We start from the raw sequence: 22,957 nt of genomic DNA on the forward strand, positions 1-22,957 counted from the left end.
GGAAACAAAACCAGAAAAACTACCTCGTAGCCAAAAGTAAACAAACCCAAAAAACTGCCTCGCAGTAAAAATTCAGTGCAGAATTAGGTGTATCAGAATTTTTGTAGGAATTTTTGACACCCCTAACACGAAACTGCGAATAAAATATAAAAATCTCGTAATTTCTCTGTTAAAAGTGGGTTGTTTATTTTCTTTGGGTTATACTTCCAAAATAAACTATTAAAGTTGTTTTAAAAGTAATAGAAATATATATATATATATATATATATATATATATATATATATATATATATATATATATATATTTTAAAAACAGTAATGAATTTTCCGAACTCCATATTTTTCAATTTTTAAACTTTAAAAATCTATCAAAATTTTTCTATTGATTCTATTTTTACGATATTTTTAGGGTCAATGTGAAATTTTATGCTCTTTCCAATAAACCGAATATAATATTTTAGACAAACGTTTTTTTTTTAATTCACGCCCCCTCCCCATTTTCAAGTGTCTATTAAAAAGTAAATAATTAATTTACTCACCGAAAAGTAAATAATTAATTTATTCAAAAAATGATGAGAAAAGATCAATAAATAATATATTCAAATTTAAAACAAAAAAAACGTAGTGTTTTTTAGAATTTCACCTGTAAAGTTTGAAGTTTAAAAACTTTTTTTAAAACCACGTTGTTTGTTTTTTCTTTTTTTTTTTTTAATGGAACCTTGGTCCTTGCTCCTTTAATTGAAAAAAAAAATTAGGGCTTGAATTACATTTTTCGAGGAGTTATAAGCTTGGAAAGACAGGGGGTCGAATAATTCACGCCTCCCACTTTGAAATGTCTATTAAAAAATAAATAATTAATTTATGTACCAAAGTCTTATATATCACAAATTGAAGAGAAAAGGTCAATACATAATATATTCAAATTTAAAACAAAAAAAGAACTGTTTTTTAGAAATTTACCTGTAAAGTCCGAAGTTTAAAACCTTTTTTTTTTTTTTTAAAAACACGTTGTTTTTTTGTTGTTTTTTTATGAAACCTTCGTCCTTTCTCCTTTAATTGAAAAAAAAATTAGGGCTTGAATTACATTTTTCGAGGAGTTATAAGCTTTGAAAGATGGGGTGGAATTATTCACTATTTTCACGAAATTTCTGACACACCTAGTGCAGGATTTCATTCAGTCTATGGCGTGATATTTGACCTCATTAAATCCATGCACCTTGCAATTGTTTTAAATCCTTAAATTAAAAGGCTTTTCAGTTACTCTCCCTTGCTGGCCTAAAAGTAACATGTCAGGTATTTCTCACATTTTTTTTCACCTTCACCTCAAAGCTTCGGGTTTGATCCTATCTACCAAATCTTTTCTTTTTTTTTCCGAGTTTTTAAAGAAGTTTAACCTCGTTTTTTTTTTTTTTTCATTTTATCATATTTAAACAGGGTTATTACTTCGTCCATTTTGTTTTGATCCCCCCCAAACACACACGCCTCCAAACACTCGAGCAACGCCGGGCACCCCCGCTAGTCTAATTTATAAAAAGCAAAATGTGTGTGTCTGTGTGTATCGCAAACATTTTCGACACATGCGACGCATCCTCACGAGATCGATATAGTTTTCAAGCTCGATCCTTCGGACGACAAATATCGAAAAATTGGCCAAAAATATTCATTCCTTCTCCCTCAACTCACCAGTTTTCTACAAGGAGTCGTTTTTTCCGTCGACATATTTGCAAGTCATTGTCTCCTTTCGATTGACTAGCCTTAATTTCGACGTACGCGACTTTCAGTGCGAGATGGAGACATTAGCCAAGACGTTAGTCTTTTTTTTTTTTTTCAGCTCCTTTGCGTTACGGGTTCGAGCCTGCCTACTACCACTTTAACACCTCTATCCACCCAAACTGCCTACTGTTGTTTTTATCCCCCCCCCGTCACTACCACTTTTTATCCCCCCCCGGTGTTCCTTACTACACTGTCAAACACTCGGGTAACACCGGGGACTCCCGCTAGTAATTAAATAAAAATAAATTGTTGAGCCAAGTTTAAACTAAGTGCAACATTTTTTTCTTGTTAAAATGATTTAACTTGATTCAATCCTGATAAAAATAAACATATTCGTAAAAAGAACTTAATAATACATCAGGGTTTTTGATGCCTTAAGTGTTACTGTAGCTGAAATTACCGCCTTCTTCTTTAAGTACTTTTTCTAATGTCTAGTTCAATTTTTTAAGCAATGGCATTGTATCCGGAAACACTGATTCTCTGAAACCTTAAATGTCAGACTGTTTTGTTTTTATCCTACGTAAGATTTCATATTTTGATCGTTTATAACCATGAACTAATGTAGACGCAATGTAAGAATTACAGGTGAATTTGAAGTAAAGAAAATATTGTTGTAAAAAAATCACAGCAAACGTAGATGTTTTTTGGGTTCTATTTTGTTATTATAGCAAACTTCGAAATTTGAAACATTGATTTTTCAAGTGAAACTAATGGTATATACTGAATTGTTATGTCACAGTGAATGTACATATCCAAAAATTACGAAAAACCATACGGTAGAAAATTAATAAAAAGTTTTTGAAAATAATTAACGAAAAATTTTGCTAGATTGGCCAAATATTTGCAGTTTTCAGAAAAGATTTACTCCCCCCCCCTTTTTGTTACAATTAGAACTCTCCGGTTTCTTTTAGCAAACATCAATTTTTGCTAATTGTTTTCAGAAACTCATTTCATTAATGATTAATTTTTTACCTTATCGTTTTTCGTAATTTGTAGATATCTTCATTACTGCGACATGACAATTCAGCAGTTGGTTTCACTTGGAATTTCGCTACAATAACGAAGAATAACCATTTTTTATTTGGCTTCTATAACCTTTCTTGGCATCTACATTTAAATTTTTAAGCAATGGCGTTGTGTTAAGTAACACCAATATTGTAACGTCGCAGTTACAAACAAACAAAATAAATAAATAAATAAATAAATAAATAAAAGTCTGAGTCAGCAATTTTTATTGCTTAAAAGTTTTTATGATCCGTTACTCTCCCGTCTCAACACCCCTTAAAAAGTCTCACTGCCACATGTCCATCTAGCTTGATCGCGTTTCTCTTTCCTCCGGCCACAACCGACCTATTTTCGTCCTCGACTTTACACAACCATTTTTTTTTTCGACGCGCACTTTTCTTCGAGCATGTGGTGAATTTTTCTCTTTTTTCTTTTTCTCGCGCACACTTCCTAATTATCATATGCGCCCTTTTTTGCTGCTGCTGCTGCTGCCCATCTTTTCGCAAGAAAGCCATGCTCCGCTACTGCTGCTACTTTCCCATGGGCTCGTATACACTGCTACAATATAGCATTGTCTCAGAACCTGAAATCTCAGACAATTTTATGCTTTTATTCACACAAGATCCTGATCGCTTATAGCAACGAACGTGCTATGTAGGAATTGCATGCGAATTAAAATAAAAAAAATAATAAATGTGAGTTCACCCAAAAACCTCACCTATAAAATAGTTAAGTTGTACTGGATTTACACACATAACTAATAAGGTTAGGATTCTAAATTGGTGAATAGTATAAGAATTTTAAAAATGAAAAATATGAAATTGAGGTTATTTGTAATGTTGAACTTTTACGTTTCTGTGACTAAGAAATTTTTAGTTCCCCATCAGTGTTTTAATTTTATTATTTTATCTAACTTTGTGAGATGCTCATTTACTGTATAAATTATCCCTTTTATTTTTAGCTATGTGAACTGCATTTTCTTCAATGCGACACGATGCATGAAACATGTTATGACCCCAAATCTGGGATGACTCTCAATGGAAAATAAAAATATACACTATTGCTACAAATTAACCACATAGGCCATTTCACCTACTAATCTAGAAAAACAAAGTATATTTAGTTATACAAATTTTTAACGACTAAAAAAATATAAGGATTGTTAACCTTAGGTAAACAAATGTTTATCTAAATTTGAAGAAGCTGCAAAACTTCATAAGTTTTGGGTTCGGTTTCGATTATAGCTGATGGCACATAAGTCATTTATTTTTTATAAATAATTTCACCAAGAATTCCTCATAAGTTTTGGTTTCGATTACAGCTGAAGGAACTCAAGTTATATATATTTCATAAGTTTTGGTTTCGGTTTCGATTCAAGCTGATGCACCGAAGTCATATGGATACATTTTTTATTTTTGAAATCGCAACTTTATAATGTATAAAAATCGATAGAACTTAACTTTATAATAATATATACGAAATTTGCAAGAATTCAAATATCATATTTAAGCATACTTTACAACAGAGCTACGCCGGGCGTCCTTGCTAGCTTAGATACTTTTGCAATTTTTACAAAAGAGCTACAATAATATCGGAGCATCTCTATTTACGCTGAACATCTACAGAATTTACGCCAACATCAATATATTACATATGAATGAATCCCCTGTGGAATTTCCACAGGTGCCGCTAGTATATATGTTATTAATACTTGGTGGACAATATTAAATCTAAAAAAAAAATTAAATCTACCAATTAACAAAAAAATTGATCTCACAAATATAGGATAAACTAACTAGATGAAATTGATCAGGTGGAAATAGTAAACCTTCATAAATTGGACATAAATATGACAGATGATATTAATAAATGTAGGGAAGTTTCCCCCATTATAGCACATTTATCTGGTTATTGTTGCCATGATGTTTTCAAGAAAATAAAATGCAAGCACTGCAAAAATCTAATGATAGGGACACTAACGGATGATGTGGAACAAATGCCTGAAACTAATAGTTATTTCAAAGGCATTTACACATGTGCTTTATTTCACCCAAATTATACAACGGCAAGTTTCGTTCTGTATAATTATGTCGTTATATAAAAAAATAATCAAAAGCACTTTTTTTTTACAATCCATGCACCAAAGACAAATAGCAGTTAACACAACATTAGAGCTTCTGTCAGATAATGAACTTCTATTTGAATCTTACATTTGTCGTGAAAATCATCAAATAAAAAATATAGAAAAAAAAATCTTCCTGTGGTCATCAACAAATTCTATCCCGAAATTTTTCTGTAGAGTGAAAAACAATAAAATAATAAAGTCATCAAATCTATATCTATAAAAGTGTGATTGTCTGTGTGTCTACATTTCACTATCAAATTACTCTGTCAATTTTCAGTCTATGGACTCGAGATTTGACATAATGAGCATTGAGATTTGGGAAAACCTTTTCAATCGCTTTTCGGCCAAAAAGTTGGCTGTCAAGAAGTCAAAGTTCAACGATTTAACCTTTGAAAACTCTACCACACTCCTCCGCCAATTTTGGGTCTAAACACTTGAAATTTTAGATGTAGGTTACTTGGATATGGATCAAATTTTTTTAATTTGATTTGAGCTCAAACAATAAACCTTAAGGGAACAAAATTGGGGTCAAAGTTTAAAAAAAATTGACCTCTCAGCAAATTTTTGGTCTTAACATTTGAAATTTTACATAAAGTGTATTCAAGGCAAGTTTTTTAATCGGTTTTTGGCCAAAAATTTGGCTGCCAATAGGTCAAAGTTCAAAAGATTTGACTTCTACGGTCTCTAGCAAACTATTAAGCAAATTTTGCCTCTAAACATTTGAAATTTTACATAAAGGGTATTCAGACATGAAGCAAGCTTTTTAATCAATTTTGGAGCGAAAATTTGGCCGCCAAAGGGTCAAAGTTTAAAGAGTTAACCTTTGCAGACGCTACCACACTCCTCCGCCAATTTTGGGTCTAAACACTTGAAATTTTAGCTGTAGGTCACATGGACATGAGTCAAACTTTTTAATATATATATATATATATATAACTACTTCATTTACTCACATAAATTTAATATACGAAAGTATAGATTTATGCGTAAACTTTAAGTATTTACTTCAAAAGTGCTCAATACGTAGGTAGAGCTAGCTAGTAATTTATAAAATATATATGGCGATTAAGCTACACTGAATATTCTGCGTTTCATCCACTATAGGATTCGTCAGGCTTATGCGCGAACCACAAAATTCGCGCATAAGCCTGACGAATCCTATAGTGGATGAAACGCAGAATATTCAGTGTAGCTTAATCGCCATATATATATATATATATATATATATATATATATATGCACATAAATTTATGAACAGTACATAGGGCCCAAGCAAAGCTGCGCTGAACTGCTAGTAAAAGAAAAATACGAATTTTCGACTAAAATTACTATTTGTTTTTGCATATATTTCATGTTTCATATGGTTTGTTTTTCATATTTGTTTTGTCTTTTTGCTTTTGCTGATAGTTTTTCCTCCCTTTTGAATTATCTCCCTTCAACTCGCGTATGAATGATCTTCTAATGATAACGTCATATTGAACGGATTGGCCTTAATTCTCAGTGGCTTCGGCTTGACTCTCCAATAGGGATGGGGTGAAAGAAAACATGGAGTACCTAAGTGGGTGACGGAATCAGCAACCCGAAAACAACGTATCAAAAAAAAAAAAAAAAAAAAAAAAAAAAAAAAAAAAGGAAATATATCGAGTCCCGAAGTTTCCGAGGAATCGGAAGATAATCTTTTTTTCTCTTTATTCCTTACTTTCTCCTCTTTATTTTTCCTTTCGGTCATATATCGTTCATCACTGATTGTCCCTCTCCTTTGAATGTTCATATAAACATTTTTATTCAGCGAATAATCTATGGTTGGGCGGCGAGTCAATCATTCATTTTTGCGACTCCATTAGTCACTTGGTGTAAGTTCAGAGTTGATTCTTGTTTAGTTTATTATGATGCCAACTAATGAACCCAATTACATCATGGCGATTTCGTAATCTTTCGCCACATATCTATTTTTATATATCCGATCGAAACAAAGTATGTTTCCCAAGTTACTTTGCGTTACTCACCAACGCGCCCTTTTTCAGTAATCTCTGCGTGAGTTGACTTATATACACGTCGTTTGGGTTGATACGCCGCGGATCATATAACTCGATCAACGAGACGCGGTGCTTCAGACATATGTAGTAAGCGCCGGCTTATACAAAGAATAATTCTATAAAAATCTTTTTATCGTGCGTGACTTCCGTTTTCCGCCAATACTGTTTCGTTCCACCTTCTTTGAATTACCTACTTTCGTTATAATCTTTTCCTTCCTTTTCGCTTTTTGGAAGGGAAAGAGATCGCGAGAGATGGGTAGGACTGTTTCCACTATCGCTTTTAGTTCGTGGGCACATAGAGAATGGGGTGTCTGCCGACTGTCCGTTAACTCTAAAAGGGAGGATCGTTCGGTCCCTTCTGTATTAATATGATTTTAAACTACACAGGCCACGTTAGAAAAAAAAACAATATCATGGGGACATTTAATAAGTAATATCCATGACTAATTTCTCATAGCAGTAGGGTCCTGGATATGACCTTAAACTATATCCAGTTGTGAGGCCCCAGCTTGTGGGCTTTGGGGAGTGTGGAGCCACCCTTTAATTACCATTGCTCCCAGGTTCACTCTGACCCGGAGTGGTAGTACCTGTTAGGGTCCCAACTATGGGTTAAATAGAAACCGAGGTGAAAACAACAAATATATTCTATTAAAAAAATTTTCTTCAAAATCTTTGGATTCGGCATTAAATAACCCGAAAAGGGTTGATATGCCGTAAAACAAAAACAACCAACCAACCAATCATAGCAGTAGAACAACGAAACTTTGCGCAGGTATATTTCTCTTATCGTTTAATGCAACTCTGGAGACCGTTTTGTAAAACAGCCCAGGTTTGTCTTCCAACCATAATGAGACTTCGGAAATCAGTGCCGCATAATTTGGGAAATGCTTTCCTTTCAAAAAACGACCTCATGGTTTGGGAAGAGGTGAAAGCCAAAGGGCACAAGATCACAAGAGTAAAAGAATTGGGGACATTTCGTTGCCACATGTCCACGCTTATCTGACGATATGCGCTTTGTGGGTCGCAGCGTTGTTTTGTACGAGGAGGATACCTTTGATCTTGCTCTACTTCTTGATTTTCCAAGCTTCAATTAATTTCCTTAAAAGCGAAGCATAAGCTCCTGTAATTGTGGCACCATTTGCGAGAAAATCCGTCATCACTATTCCATCCTGGTCCTAGAAGGTTATGAGCACGACCATGTCAGTGGAGGGTTGCAGCTTTGCCTTCTTTGAAGGTGGTAAGTCGAAGTGCTTCCACTGTCTTTGGTTTGGATCACAGTGAAAGATCGAGGCATCATCTTGTGTAATCAATCTTTTGAGAAACTTTGACCCATCTGCTTGGCATATTTACAAATTCATCCTTGAGCATTCGACGAATTCTTGCTTCCGGAAATGTGTCAGTAACCTGGAAATCCATCTAGCAGACACCTTATAGATTTGCAAATGGTCGTGAATGATAGTTTTCACAGACTCCACATTAATCATAACTTATTAAGCTTAAGCTATTCGCAAATAGTCACACGTTGAATTTTCAAAATAGTAGCATCAACTTTACTGACATGCCTAATCAATGGCAGCATATATATATATATATATATATATATATATATATATATATATATATAATTTCGTTAAACATTAAAATATCATTGACATAAGTGTAGGCATATTTAATAAATAAAAAAACATGGACGAATAGAAAAAACGATGACGAAATATTACTGGAAATACATATTTTATTCAGGATTTATCTCTTGATATGACATTGTTTTATTGCTCTTTGTTTAAAATATTAAATCTAATTAAAATCTGGTGAGTATATAAAAATTAGTGTTTAAAATGATGCACGCAGTTATATAAACAATGGTTGATATATGTACAATGACAAGTATATATAATAGACGTGTTGCGTGAAATCTGGTCTGCCTCGGCCGCTTGTATATCAAGGTTGTCGCACGTAGAAAAAAATGAGGGAAAAAAGACAAAACGACTGAACTTCACAATGAGAATCGACAGATTTCTCAAAAAAAAAAAAAAAAAAAAAAAATCAGATTGGATTTCATGTAAATTTATACGCTCTGCATCTGATCTCGCTCAAAAACCAACGCTTCCCAAATGTAAACACTTTTAAAATCGACTCGGAATTATATCCTTCCATTAAAATATTATTTAAAAAAATGTATATTTATTTATTGATAGAAATCACTTCAGACAAGGCATGAAACTACTGCATGTAAGGAGCTAACAAGAACGAAAGACTATTATCGCAAAGACAGCAGATGCCTATTGATGTTAGACCTGAAAAAAAAGGTGGGAAGAAGAAGAGTTCCACAAGATTGAAGTTTTTGGAAATAAATTATTGGAAGCTGTATTATAATGATGCATCAAATTGATGGATACTACAAGTCTAACGAGTCAAACGAACTGGAATAAATTAAACAATATAGAGATACACCGTAATCAAATAAGAGATTAATTTCGAAAAATATAGTTTTTACAAGTTAGAAACTATTACATAACCTGAATCATGCTTAAACGGTGTAGAACATAGTGCGAACATAGTAGTTAAAATATGTCTATTTCCGTAGAAATTAAGTCACGTGTAGTCATAGAAAATGGGAGAACATACAAGTCAGTTGTCGTAAAAACTGAGATAATCTTGCTTGCGTCGACAAAAACACAAAACGCTTATCAATATGTTCAACTGTGTGTGTGTGTGTGAATTTCTACTTCATTTTATTTTTCATTTAAACCTGATTTATATTTTATGAATCAAATATACAAAATATTTAACTACGCTTCTAATTAAACACTGATCTTCTCACGAATATTATTTAAAAACAGTGTACGTACATTGCTGTAAGAGTACTTTTCTTCTCCTTTATGTAATAAAACGAACTCTTAAACGGTTATTATTATGTATAATAATTAAGGAACAGTGATTGATAATTATATACAATAAAAACAATTCGGGATTCAACGATAAGAGTAGGAGTTTAGTGTGTTACCTAGTTTTCTCAAGCGACGCCGGTGATCGGCTTGCGCTAATAAAATGTATTTCTCTAATTAAAATAAATCCGGTGTTACACAATTTGGCTCCCTATTATTAATTTATTACCGAAATCAAATTGTCATCGGAAATTAATATAAGAACGTGTATAACGATGTTTTGTTCAAAATTCAATACCGACGTTATAATCTATCTCCCGATTCTTAAACCGATTGGGAACCGCATTAACTGATTTAACAAATATCGCGTTTTTCTTCTTTATTAATTTACTAATTGAATGGTGAAGAAGACTATGAAAGGTTTTTAAAAAACAAGACAACAACCTACCAAGGAAAAACAAAAGCCCTCATATTCTATGAGCGATGTTTCTAGTAAAAGATAAAGTATTGCTATTTTTAACTGTTCCTATTTACTTGCCTCCCCACGAGGGCAGAGTAAGACACAATGTCGGTTTTTAATGTGGGAAAAAATCCAGCTCCCCCAAAAGGGCATTCTGGATTAGGGCAAAAAGTAAAATTTCTCAGTCTAGAAAGATTTCTCCTGCACCGACATAAAATATAAAGTGTAGTATTTCAACAGATACTGCACTTTGCTCCTCGCCAAACAGTCAACTAATCCATATTATGAACTCTTAATCCCGAGTGGTTCTGTGATAAGGGGTGACTCATTAGTAAAACCAAAAGAAAATGAGTTATTTGTGAAATCAGTTGATACGGTTCCCAGGCGACTTGAGAAACTGCCAGCAAATCTTTCTGATCATAGTCATTTCTTGTAAGAATTATAATTCGGTAATAAATTACAAGCACTTAATAAAAGAAACTTACTTTCCACACTGTCTGGAGATATATTCTATAATATGTATGACATAATTCTTGTGGTAAGGCATAGCTCTTTGTATAAAAATAGAGCAATCTAGACACTCGGTAATAAACATGAACAGGCATTATAAATTTTCTCTTACATCGTATTAAGAATCGATATAATAAAGATAAAATACCCCGATTTCTAATCCCATCGTTTAGCCAGATCGAGAGCTGTGATACAGCGAAACTGTTTGGATGACACACGTGCGTATATATTACTGTTACATACATATACATATGAGATAACATATCATGTGTATGCTCTTTTAATGGAAAACTTATGTTATTCGAGTTCGACAGAAAGATGCCCGAATTCGACAAGATACATCTGAAGATTGGAGATTACATCGGTCGAAACGTTGTGAGAATAATACTTAAATGAGAACAGTAGTTGAACAATCCAAAAAAGAAACTACGAAGAACTGTGATTCTGAAGCTAAATTCATCTGCAAATATGTGCTTTATTAAAGCGTGTATTTTGAGTAATGTCAGATACGGTGTCGTGATAATAAGTCTGTTTCAGTTGCTAACATAATTGCGGTTTTGAAATACAATGGGTTCAATATTTAATTATATATATATATATATATATATATATATATATATATATATATATATATATATATACTCACACAAATATAAAGTATCACTTGCAGAAAAAAAAATGGAAATAAAGCTGATAAGTCTGCCAAAGCTGCTGTCAGAACAAAAAACGTTATGCGAATACCGATGTGATATCTTGCCAACGAAATAGACTCACCACAATGTCAACCATCTTGATTATCAGATATTATACAAACAGCAAAGCTGAGTCTGTTTTCCATATAAGAAAACAACAAAAACAAGACGCCGAAAAACGAGTGTGTATCACGAACAAACAAAACAAACAAAAAAAAAAAAAGAAAAAAAGCGATCGGTTGGTTGTGGATCACGTGGTCTATGGTAGCGTCCTATACACCGTGGAATTGAATATTTTCTCTGAACTGGTGACCTCTGGAATTGCAACCTGAAGCAAAATAAAATAAAAATAACTTAATTTCGTTAAAAAAGTTTTTAAAGACAGGAAGATGGAGACTAAAACATCTCATTGCGGTTATATCTATGCGTGTGTGTATATGTGTGCGCGTATATGTATGTACATGCATGTGTGTGCATATGTGTATGCAAGTATATGGGTGCATGGATGTACATTCATGTTTGTATGCGTGTGCGGTGATGCGTATACTATACAAATGGGTTGAGAGGTGAGAATGTATGAGTTTCTATTTAAGAGAAATTGGCGTTCGCGTTGTGATAAGTCATACTAAATCTTGGCTCAGCATTCTCTGATGACTACTTTTTATTCCCAACAATTATATATGTGCATGTACATTAATTGCACTAGACGTCCGTGTTTTATTTGTTTTCATGGAATACTATGTACTAACAAATAAAATAAAAATACATTGAGATCATTGATAAGGCTGCTGCAAGGAAGGTGGGCTCTCTCTACCGTGCTAGAAAGCTATTTACGCCTGAAATTATCCTGCACCTCTATAAGGCCACCATTCGCCCATGTATGGAGTACTGTTGTCACATTTGGAGTCGTGCATCTGCTACTAGTCTCTCACTCCTGGATAGGGTTCGAAAGAGAGTCGCCAACCTGGTAGGCCTTGAACTGTCATTTAAGCTTCAGCCTATGAACTACCGACGAAATGTTGCATCTATCTGCCTGTTCTACAAGTATTTTAATGGTGAATGCTCTGACGAATTACAAGCACTTGTACCCTCGGCGTAAATACTCCCGACAAGCAGCAAAATCCCACCCCTTACACAGTAGAGATCCCTAGGTGTAAGAAAGCCTTCTACTCTAATAGTTTCTTCCCCAGAACAGCAAGACTTCGGAACTCCTTTCCAGGATTCTGCTTTCCCAACTGTACTGACATGCAGAAGTTCAAGTGTAATGTGAATAAACATCTTGCTGCTCAACTCCCTTCATAATATCCCTGCAACTTATGTCCCTGATGGTAGTCCCTTACTTCAAAGTGGCACTGTGTCTTGCTTGGAGTGAAAATTTAATAAAAAAGAAGAAAAAAAAAAGAAATAATGAGCAAATGATTAATGCGCCCATATTATTTTTGTCGCAGATGCCTGGTTGTTGCCAAATCAATGAAAAAACAGTTGCACATGTGGATCTAGATCACATCCTACTTAATGTCGAAGTTACCTTCTGCTGCATAGACGACATGTTGAATGCTGATGCTGGTTGTGTTATTTAAGGAAGGTTCATAAAATTGCTGCAAATCCTTGAATAAAGGCACAGTGAACCAAAAAAGACCTGGCTTGAGTGCGTAAGAAGTGGTTTTATTGCATTTAGAATGACTAATATCAACCCTTTGGATTGGACCGCATAGAGAGCAGGCATGAGACATTGTCTTGTGTTACCCAGGCTGGAGTCCAGAACATTTGCAGTCTTTTAAATACCAAAACCTGGTGTATAGTATCCAAATCAGCTATAATATCTAGACCATACTAGGTAACCACTTTTTACAAAAATATCACGATTTTACTAACATTATAGTGCTAATATTGTTTTTTCCCCTATTGATATATTTAAGTATATTTCTTATGAATAGTTAGTAGTAGGATTAATTATTTAAGTATTGTTTTATAGTTTTGATATTTGAAGTAAATAATTTTTGTACGAAAGGTCAATTGAGCAGCCGACTTATGACATAGTCAACCATTACGACGAGCGGCGACTAATACCATGAATAATTCGAGTGAAATAGAAGCTTAAGAAATAAATTAAATATTTTATGTATAAAAAAAAAGACAAAAACTACCTTTATTCAGTATTTCATTTCAACTGCAGACGAACTGATCTCTACAGTCAGGTCAATGACGAATTCTCTGACACTACAAAGAATTAATGATTTATTCTAACAGATACATGCCCCCCCTCCCCTTTCGTTTCGACGAACCAATTTCAACATGTCTTATAGATCTGAATCACAACATAGACTCAGGACTATAGACGAGAAACTGGTTTGAACTAATGTGACTTTTGTGACCCCACACTACTGCAAGACTGCATAAGGATAATCCCAACGATACCTCAACCAATATCCCATATGGAGGCGCCTCTCAGCAACAATAGTACCACAACCAATATATTTTCTATCAGGGTTAGATTCTAAGGTTTCATTGTCAATTCAACCTCTGAACTCTTGATTAATCTTTAACTTTCTCCATTAGACAAGATGAAACACATTAAAGAAAACCCAATATAAGGATCTAACTGCATTGCAATGGATATGGCAATCCCATGCAGTCACTAAAATCCAACAAAATCTGAGATATTGCTTGAGCGCTCCGGGCTAGTGGTAATGATGTTTGTGTGGTACTATTTGCTAGTACTACTGATCATCGTGGTCATTACCCCACCATAGCCGGGAGGTGATTTGGTCACTCGCAGAGCAATACAGGAAAAGGGGGATCACAATGTATTGTTGACAGAACTCGATCTCTTTTGTTCCTAGCATCCAAGGGGTAAGAGGCATATTTTTTTATATATATATATATTTTTTTGCTCTAAATGAGATGAGAGGGATCCCCCTTCCCTCAGCACTAGTTAGGACTATCTAGGTAGCTAGCTCAGATTAATAATTTAAAAAGTTTAAGTATTAGTTGTTTTTAATTGTTTTTTTTTAACATTGTAAAATATTGTAATATATTTATGTATAGAAATAAAATGGTTAAGATTTCTCATATATATTACAACCTGTGGTGCACGTTTTCTTCTGCCTTAAATGTCGAAACAGTGTCTGAAGAAGATTCCAGTCAAAGTAACCCCAACCTGTAGAAGACCACCAGAATGGACGTCATTCTGAGAGCCAGCCACACCCCAAACCCTAAAGTATGCATTTACTCTTCAACTCTGACAAAAGACGTCTAAGCGACTGATCCTTAATCCTATTGACTGGGCCATCGTGTCACAGTCTGGTACCGTTTCCATGACATTTACGTAACACGCAGGTTACATCTGCCCCAAAGCTAAGCGTGAACTCGGCCATCATCTGATGAAGGCTTTATTGGAAGCAATGCTGTTGTATAAACAACAGCTATTGTGTGAAATTATTAATATGATTGTAATATGTTAGCGGTGCCGAAAAAGAAACCTTAAGAATATCTCCGAACTTTAATCATCTCATCAAAGATGATTAGAACATCAGCTGTCTAATGTGAAGAGCGCATAATATAACGTTTGTAGTATTCGCCTGGTTCAGGTATTCCGTCTTTCACTAAAAGTAGAAGTTTATAGGGAATGTAAATTCAAATGCAGTCTCCTGTCAAGTCGGTTACTGCAGATGATATACACCGCCTAGTATTTTGAAATGGTCATCGATCATGTACTGTCTAGGTTCAACGCCGCTTAACTTCGATGATCTAACAGGAACCGATATATCAATGTGATTATGCCGTATATATGCTGTCTACTGTACAAACAGCAAATAATAAATGGCGTGCTAATACTTGGATGATATAGTGGATAATTCCCTTGACCTTCCAGGGTCATAGAGGCGCTACATTATTTCATGTAGTGTGTTAAGATCAGCCTAACGGAGCCCACATCTCCAGGTTTAACACAAAATGTTTTGTACTTACCGTAGTGCAATTCGTGCAGAGCGTACTTATTTCAACCGTTGAAGTTTGGGTAGTATTTAGACTGACTTCAATGTTTGACAGCGTCATCGTGTGAGTTTTCTTTGCTGAAAAAAGAAATGAATATAATGATTCGTAAAACTTTAGTAAATCTATATCATATTTCTCTTGTCTGTTTGTCTGTACGTTCCAATTTTTTCTCGGAAATTACTGGTCCGATCTGACTGAAATTTTGTAGGGACCTTTGTTACGATAAGGTGCAGCGAACGAATTATTATGGTATCCGTTCTATGCAGTTAGAGATTAATATTTAATACAAAAATTAAAAAAAATTCAATCATATTAAAGCATTAATTTGACATAAAGCACTCCTTTTAAGTCAACGGCATACCACTTTTTTTTAATCGCCTACAAATCTACAATAAGTCATTTTTTGTTTAATATGTACGTTATCATCTTTCACGCGCTTAATTTCTTTTTAATAGTCCAATCTGCACAGATGGTGATTAATGATTAATCTGATGTTTACTTTAGTAAAAAGAAAAATAAATAAAACAATCAAACTTTATCCATTTTAAAATAAATTGTTCCAAAATTGCCTTCGGTTGTCCCGTCAACTAAAATAGAATTTTAAATAAATACATTTCAAAAACGGACAACCGTTTTATTGATCTAAATAATATCTAACTAACAATTGAGAACGTCAATCGTTCGTTACTATACAAACAAAACTTCATTAGGGCGCATATATATATATATATATATATATATATATATATATATATATATATATATATATATATATATACTTATCCACATACAGTACTGTTTCGCTGTTTCAAAAACTGTGCATATATTTTTTGGAACTTAATTATACATATGATGAGCTGTAGAACAGCGAAACACGTGTAAGTAGATTACCGTTTTATATGTAGACTAAATCAATAAAATATATTTATTTGTGCATGTTAAAAAAATATGGGCGGTCTTTATAAGGAAAAAATACTTTCCGGATCTCCTAGGAAGGAGACGCTAATACTAATATTTAATTATCGTAAAATAAACAACAACAACAAAAAAAAAACAACATAATTTTAAAGCGATAAAAATAACACGTAATTTCAGCAGAGGTTCGTAGAGTAACGGTATACTTAGTCTATCATATAACCCATGGTTTCCAGGTTCGAGCCCTAGAACAGTCAAGTTATGTAGATCAACGATACACGTGTACGTAAATGAGTGTTTTATAAGACAAAATAAATTCTTTCGCGCTCTCTCTCTCTCACACACACACACACATATATATATATCACTATGCTTCACTTTTTTTGTTTTCAAGTAAGATCTTTGACTTACTTGTTTCATCAAATACTTTTGCATGCAAAATCCGATCTCGCATTTTGCTAATTCCTACCCTCTGATGAGAGAGAAAGTATTTCTTCGAAACTCCGCGGATTAAGGACTATCCACTTATCTAGTGTTTCATTTTCAGATTAAATATGCTTTTAACTCATTTCAAATGTTTTTTAACATGTTTTATTAACTGTTTGCTCGTACATACATATATATATATATATATATATATATATATATATATATATATATAATTTCTGCCTTTGCGATTCCTTTGGATTTTACTTGTTGAAATGGAAATTTAACCAACTATTTTGGATTTTATCGTCATTGGATATTTTACCCTTCACCAGACTATCCATTCACGTGAAATCACCTTTTTCTTCATCATATTCCCTCTGCTTCACTTTTTGTTACCAAGTAAGATCTATGACTTACTAGTAGTTTCATCAAATACTTTTGCAAGCAAAATCCGAACCCGCATTTTGCTAAATCCTACCCTCTGATGGGAAAGAAAATATTTCTTCCAAACTCTGCGGATTTCCTTTTTAAAATTAAATATGTTTTTAACTCTTTTTCAAAGTGTTTTTAACATGTTTTATTAACTATTTGTTCTTATATATATATATATAATAAACATTTTTCGTATTGATTATATATATATATATATATATATATATATATATATATATATATATATATATAAATCAATACGAAAACTATAAATGTTTATATATTTTCTGTATTTATTTCCTATGTGTTGACGTGTAGGAATACAAAACGTCGTTTGAAAAAAAAAAGACTGTTTCTTTCAGAAGCACATTATTTTCGATCGATCCTTCGGTCTTCCTCGGTGTGAATGATGGAAACATGATTGTAGGGCAGCAGGAGGGGGACAGGTATAGCCAATAAGGTTAAGATCTATTTGCATATGACCCTTCCAACATTTTTGATTTGGAATGGTCAGCAACTTGTGTGACCTCTATTCAAAACCAAGTCTTTCATAAAATTTTGAATTGGACATCCACGCATCCCACGAACACACTCGCATATGTGAACATACATGCATATACACCCGCACACTACCACATATGCTTCTACATGTAACTATACACACACAGGATACGCACACACACGTTTATAGGCGTACATACATATACACCTGGAGACTGATAAGCAGATGTAGGCGATAAGCTAAGTGGAATCTTCTCACCAAAAGCTTGGACTTATAAATTTATTATGGTTCTAGGTGCGAGACGGGGTGAAAGGACACGCTGTTTGTCTGGACTGTCTGTGCGCGCGCGCACACACACACACACACACACGCGCACGCGCGCATTCACTTTTTAACCGCTTACTGTAGATTCTAGTGTCCTTCGTTACTGTAGATTCTAGTGTCCTTCGTTAATTGATATGTACACACATATAATGTTAAAAAAATTAAATAAATAAACGAAGAATATTCTCTTTATGTTAATTTTCATGTATTTAATTCTTCCCTATTTTGTTCAAATATATATATTGTGGTAATTATTACTGACCGGAACTCGATGTGGAGGGGGGAGGCAGTGGAATTCTGGGAGGCAGTCGTTCAAGCAAAAGGTTAAAAAAAAAGTGCTTGGTCGACTGATTTTATAGTAGTAGTAGTAGTTTGTTGTCCACCATGTGGGTCGGACTGAACTTTGCATAGCATCAACTTGTGGGTTATAAAACACCCCTAGCGTTGATGTGTTAGTTGGACTTTTTTGTTTAGTCAAGTTACACGTTTCACAGTTACTATTACAAAGACAATTTGTCGTTGTAAGCAACGAGGCAATACGTTGCAACTCCAGTTAGCCGAGAAAAGCCGAGAAGGATTCTCCACACAAGTTAAGAGTTTCATTGTTTTTTCCTTCTACGTCGAGTTCAGGTTTAGCCGTTGAGTTGCAGAAACGCCCCCCCCTCAGTCGGTTAAAATCCGACAATATATGATTGAGAGAGAGAGAGAGATGCGTGCGTGTGGGTATAGATTCGCTCTTTATCTTATTGAGAAATTTATTACCTACCTTTTACATATTGTTTACTTAAAACAAGAAAACATAATTAAACTTACTGAAATGATTGAGGACCTGATTCCATAATATTTCGAATATTAATTCAAGATCTATCGAGGAAATATGTGAATTATCAATTGATTTTTATTTACTCACCAATCGGGTTGCAAGAAGGATTGGATGAACAATTACGAGTTTCCCAGGATTCCTCTGCAAACAGAAGAGAACAACGTTAAAAAGAATATTCTTATGGATTTATGTTCGCTCAAGAAGGAAGTGAAATAAAGAGAAAAGGAGTCAACAGTAACACCACGTGAAAAATGTTCTTACTTAACACTTTAATAAACTTGCTGGACGCTTGGCTCGGTCGTGCAATACGTTTAAACATATTTTAATTTATGCAGATTGCGTATGTATTATAGAATCAATCCTCTATTGATATTTTTATATACTACGAAGAATAATTTGCCCGGTGGACTATTTCGCAAAAAAAAAAAATAAATAAATAAATAAAATAAAAAAAAATTAATTAAATAAATAAATAATGATAATGTCGTTCATCAAATTTCGTATGTGTTTGTTTACAATATCACGTCAGCTGATATCTGGGTTTGACGATAAATGCCTTGGAAAAATCACTTCTGATTATTGTTTAGTTTTAAAATATGCAAACTAAGAAATGATTCGCGGCGATTTTAAATGGCACCTCTTTTATCGTAAATTGAACTCCTTAATAATAAAAAATTAAAATAGTGCGGTACGCCCGGGCTTAAACAGGGGATCATTCGATCTATAGTCGAATGCTCTATCACTGAGCTATATCTTCAGCTGATAACAAATTTGTTTTCCTGAAATGATTTGCTGAGATTTTATTTCCCTTGCCCAGTGTAACGTAAAATATTCCTCTGTAAAAATTATTCTTTTTTATAAGAAAAAAACAAACAAACTATATTTAAGATCGAATTTTTTTTAGATTTTCGATACTTATCTGATGGATTTCTGCACAAAATATATCTAAGAACACTGCCAGGCAGATAAATTACATTTTTGTGAAATTTGCAAAAGATGGGCTCGACCGTTTCGGAGCCTATGAGGGAGGAATTCACACACAAAGTGGCTTTTATATAATGGCAGAGATAGCAAAATTATATGGCGTTATGCTTACATAGAGTAGTAAAGCTATTGCGAAGTGAGAAAGCAGCCTCTGCCAACCCATGACTGCTGTACTTTCTGTATATATATATATAATTTCTCGTTAGTTACCTTCCGTTCATGTCATTTCTGTTTTCGCACTTAAAGACCAGAACATTTTTTTTTTATCTGTAATATCTGCGTTTTCAATTGTAAATCACTAATGTCACCCAACACGTTGTAGCCTCAGTCACAAAGTAGACAAAAAATAGGAAAGAGCTTTAACTTTGTTTTTGTATTGTAACAACGACATTTGTTTCTGGTACTTTCCTGGATAAAATGTGACTCTGTAGTTGTGCAGATTTCAAATTGAAGGAACCTTTAAAACCGTAGAATTCCTCAGTGATCATTATAATGTCGATGATGGGTACAATTAAATTAATTTAAACATGAATATATAACACAACGGCAACATATACGATACGTAAAACAAGGAATCATGAGTTATGGTGTTTGTACAAATTTCACATGTAAATCAACTCTGCATACACATCGTGACTACTGCCACGTAGACAAGGCTCTTATGAACAGTGAGTGTCCTGCACCTATAACTGGACCCCCACTGTCTTGTGGGCCAATGTTCTTTAACCAAAGGCTAAGGATAAGATAACCCTGATAGAAACTTCTAAAGGAGCTTAGGCCCTGTCAACTGCGGCATGCATGACACACTGGCATGTGGAGTATGCTCTCATACCCAGCAACCCGTCCCAGACATGAATCGAATGGCAGTGGGGTGGAGAGGCTCTCATAAGCCATGGTGAAGGCAACCCCTCTAGGAGAAGCAAATCTCTGATTTAAAAAAAACCGATAAAGTGGAAGACTAGTATCCACATTAAGCTGGTCTGCAGTTTGACTTGTTGCTGGCTATCTTGCTCTTGCTTGTTGATGGATCTCAACATTTTGAACTGAGAGACTTAGCTGTCCTACAAAGCTGAAACTCTGTAATAGCATCTGTGTACAGACATTTGTCTACAAAAAAATAAGTCCATTGGCGATGGAAAAGTTGTGACATGTCTAGGCCTGGCAGGCTGGAAGCATGTAGTAACTGATCTGCACACAGGCGACAAAAGGCTTATCCCAACATCGCTTTTCGCAACAATACTTAGGGAGTTGTGTGCTCGGTTTTTTTTTTGGGGGGGGGGGTTGTGACAGGGCAGCCTTTTCAGGATAGCTCTGCTCACCCAAGAATATACGTCTTAAATAAAACTGCCTTTGATCTGCTGGTCAACCTGCAGTTGATGGCTGTCCATATTAGCAGGAACGGGAACAGAAGATGATATGCTAAACGACACTCACTCCAGCTCTGTTGCTGGAATGTGAGAACACTTATTGACAATGCTAAAAGACTAGAACGGAGAAATACAATTTTGGCTAAGAAATTTCAGAAATACAAAGTAGACATTGCTGCATTCTCTGGGACACGTTTTGCAGTTGAGGATCAACTGGTTGAGCGTGAGTCAGGCTACACGATCTTCTGATCTGGTAGATCTGAAAAGGAAAGGTTTGAGGCTATTGTGGGCTTTGCAGTTCAGAACTCCTTAATTGATAAGATTACATAAAACCAGTTTACATAAATGACCGTGCAATAAGATTAAAAATTCTCCTTGCTGCTAGTTATTACATGAATGTTCTTTCTGTCTATGCACTGACTCTTTGTCTGATGATGATATTACTTTTTATTATATGCTTAGATCTGTTATCCCAGTTTTCCAAGTGCTGAGAGTTTGGTGGTTCTTGGTGACTTCAATGCACGGGTCAGATCAGACAATGAGACTTGGTCTCCGCTGGGTCCATATGGCAAGTCAATTCAAATGTTCTGCTGTTCCTCCATCTTTGCAGAGAACTAAATCTTGTTATCACCAATACTTTTTCACACCAGAAAAACAAGGATTCCTGGTTCCATCCCCTGTCTAAAAATGGCCATTTGCTTCATTACATATTGTTTGTATTAGATTCCGAACGACTGGAAAGGTGTTCAACCTCAGGAGATCAAGCCAAAACACTTGTTAGTGATGGACTTGTTGTATGCTGATGATGCTGACCTGGTGACACACTCCCCAATAGGCATGCAATTAGAGATGGATCTCTATATGAATGCTTGTACATGCTTTGGACTGACAGTTTGCATTAAGAAGACTAAGGTCATGTACACTCCTGCTCCTGGTGATCTGTATGTGGAACCGGATATCTTTGTCTATGGAAAGTGCCTTGAAGTCATAAAATTTTTTTGTCTATCTTGGTAGTACCTTATCAAATGGTGGCACTCTTGATGCGGAAATAAGACAGAGAATCAGCAAGGCATCAGATGCATTCAGACGGTTACAAGATAGTCTGGTCTGATGGTGATCTAACTGACTACTAAAATGTCAATAAATCAAACCTGCGTATTGCCATCCCTATTCTATGCCTCTGTACTGGTCTCATGTAGAACTGCTCAAGAGGTTTCACCAGCACTGCCTTAGGCACATTCTTGGTTTAAAGTGGGAGAGTTTTATCCCTGATACATGTCTTAAAAAAGGCCAAAACCACCAGTGTTGCTACCATTATTATTACGAATCAGATGTGTTGGCTGGGTCATCTTGTCTGCCTGGATGACTATCAAGTAGAAAAACTACTTATTCTACTTTGAAATATTCAATTTTTCAAAAATATATTCGACATCTTCAAAACATCCAGTATGAGGAAAAATATTGCAGAAATGCAAACTTATTTGGGATGCATGCACAATGGTATGCAAAAAATCACTTGAGGCTCTTGGTCGATCCTTGCAAGATTTGCGTGGCAATGTCAGATCATTTGGGAGTGCAGTAATATTGCTTGCAGGAGATTTCAGACTAATGTTACCTGTAATTCCTCAATCAACACCAGAAGATGGAATAAATACTTGCCTCAAATACTCTACTTTTTGGTGCCATGTGAAGACAT

General features: G+C 34.6%; 1 protein-coding gene across 1 annotated transcript in view; it reads right to left on the minus strand.

Annotated features, from left to right (window-relative positions):
• Positions 1-11,613: 11,613 nt before the first annotated feature.
• Positions 11,614-22,957, minus strand: part of LOC145277986 (properdin-like) — a 171,394-nt gene continuing 160,050 nt past the window's right edge. The window contains exons 10-12 of the mRNA XM_080130126.1: positions 18,998-19,051; positions 15,459-15,562; positions 11,614-11,817 (exon numbers count right to left, since the gene is read on the minus strand). Coding sequence (XP_079986252.1) covers positions 11,749-11,817; positions 15,459-15,562; positions 18,998-19,051 — 227 coding nt within the window. The 3' untranslated portion in view covers positions 11,614-11,748. The remainder of the gene's footprint in view (positions 11,818-15,458; positions 15,563-18,997; positions 19,052-22,957) is intronic.

This window comes from Euprymna scolopes, chromosome 6 (genome assembly GCF_053919585.1).
Source record: "Euprymna scolopes isolate OS-2025 chromosome 6, ASM5391958v1, whole genome shotgun sequence".
NCBI classification, from domain to species: Eukaryota; Metazoa; Mollusca; class Cephalopoda; order Sepiida; family Sepiolidae; genus Euprymna; species Euprymna scolopes.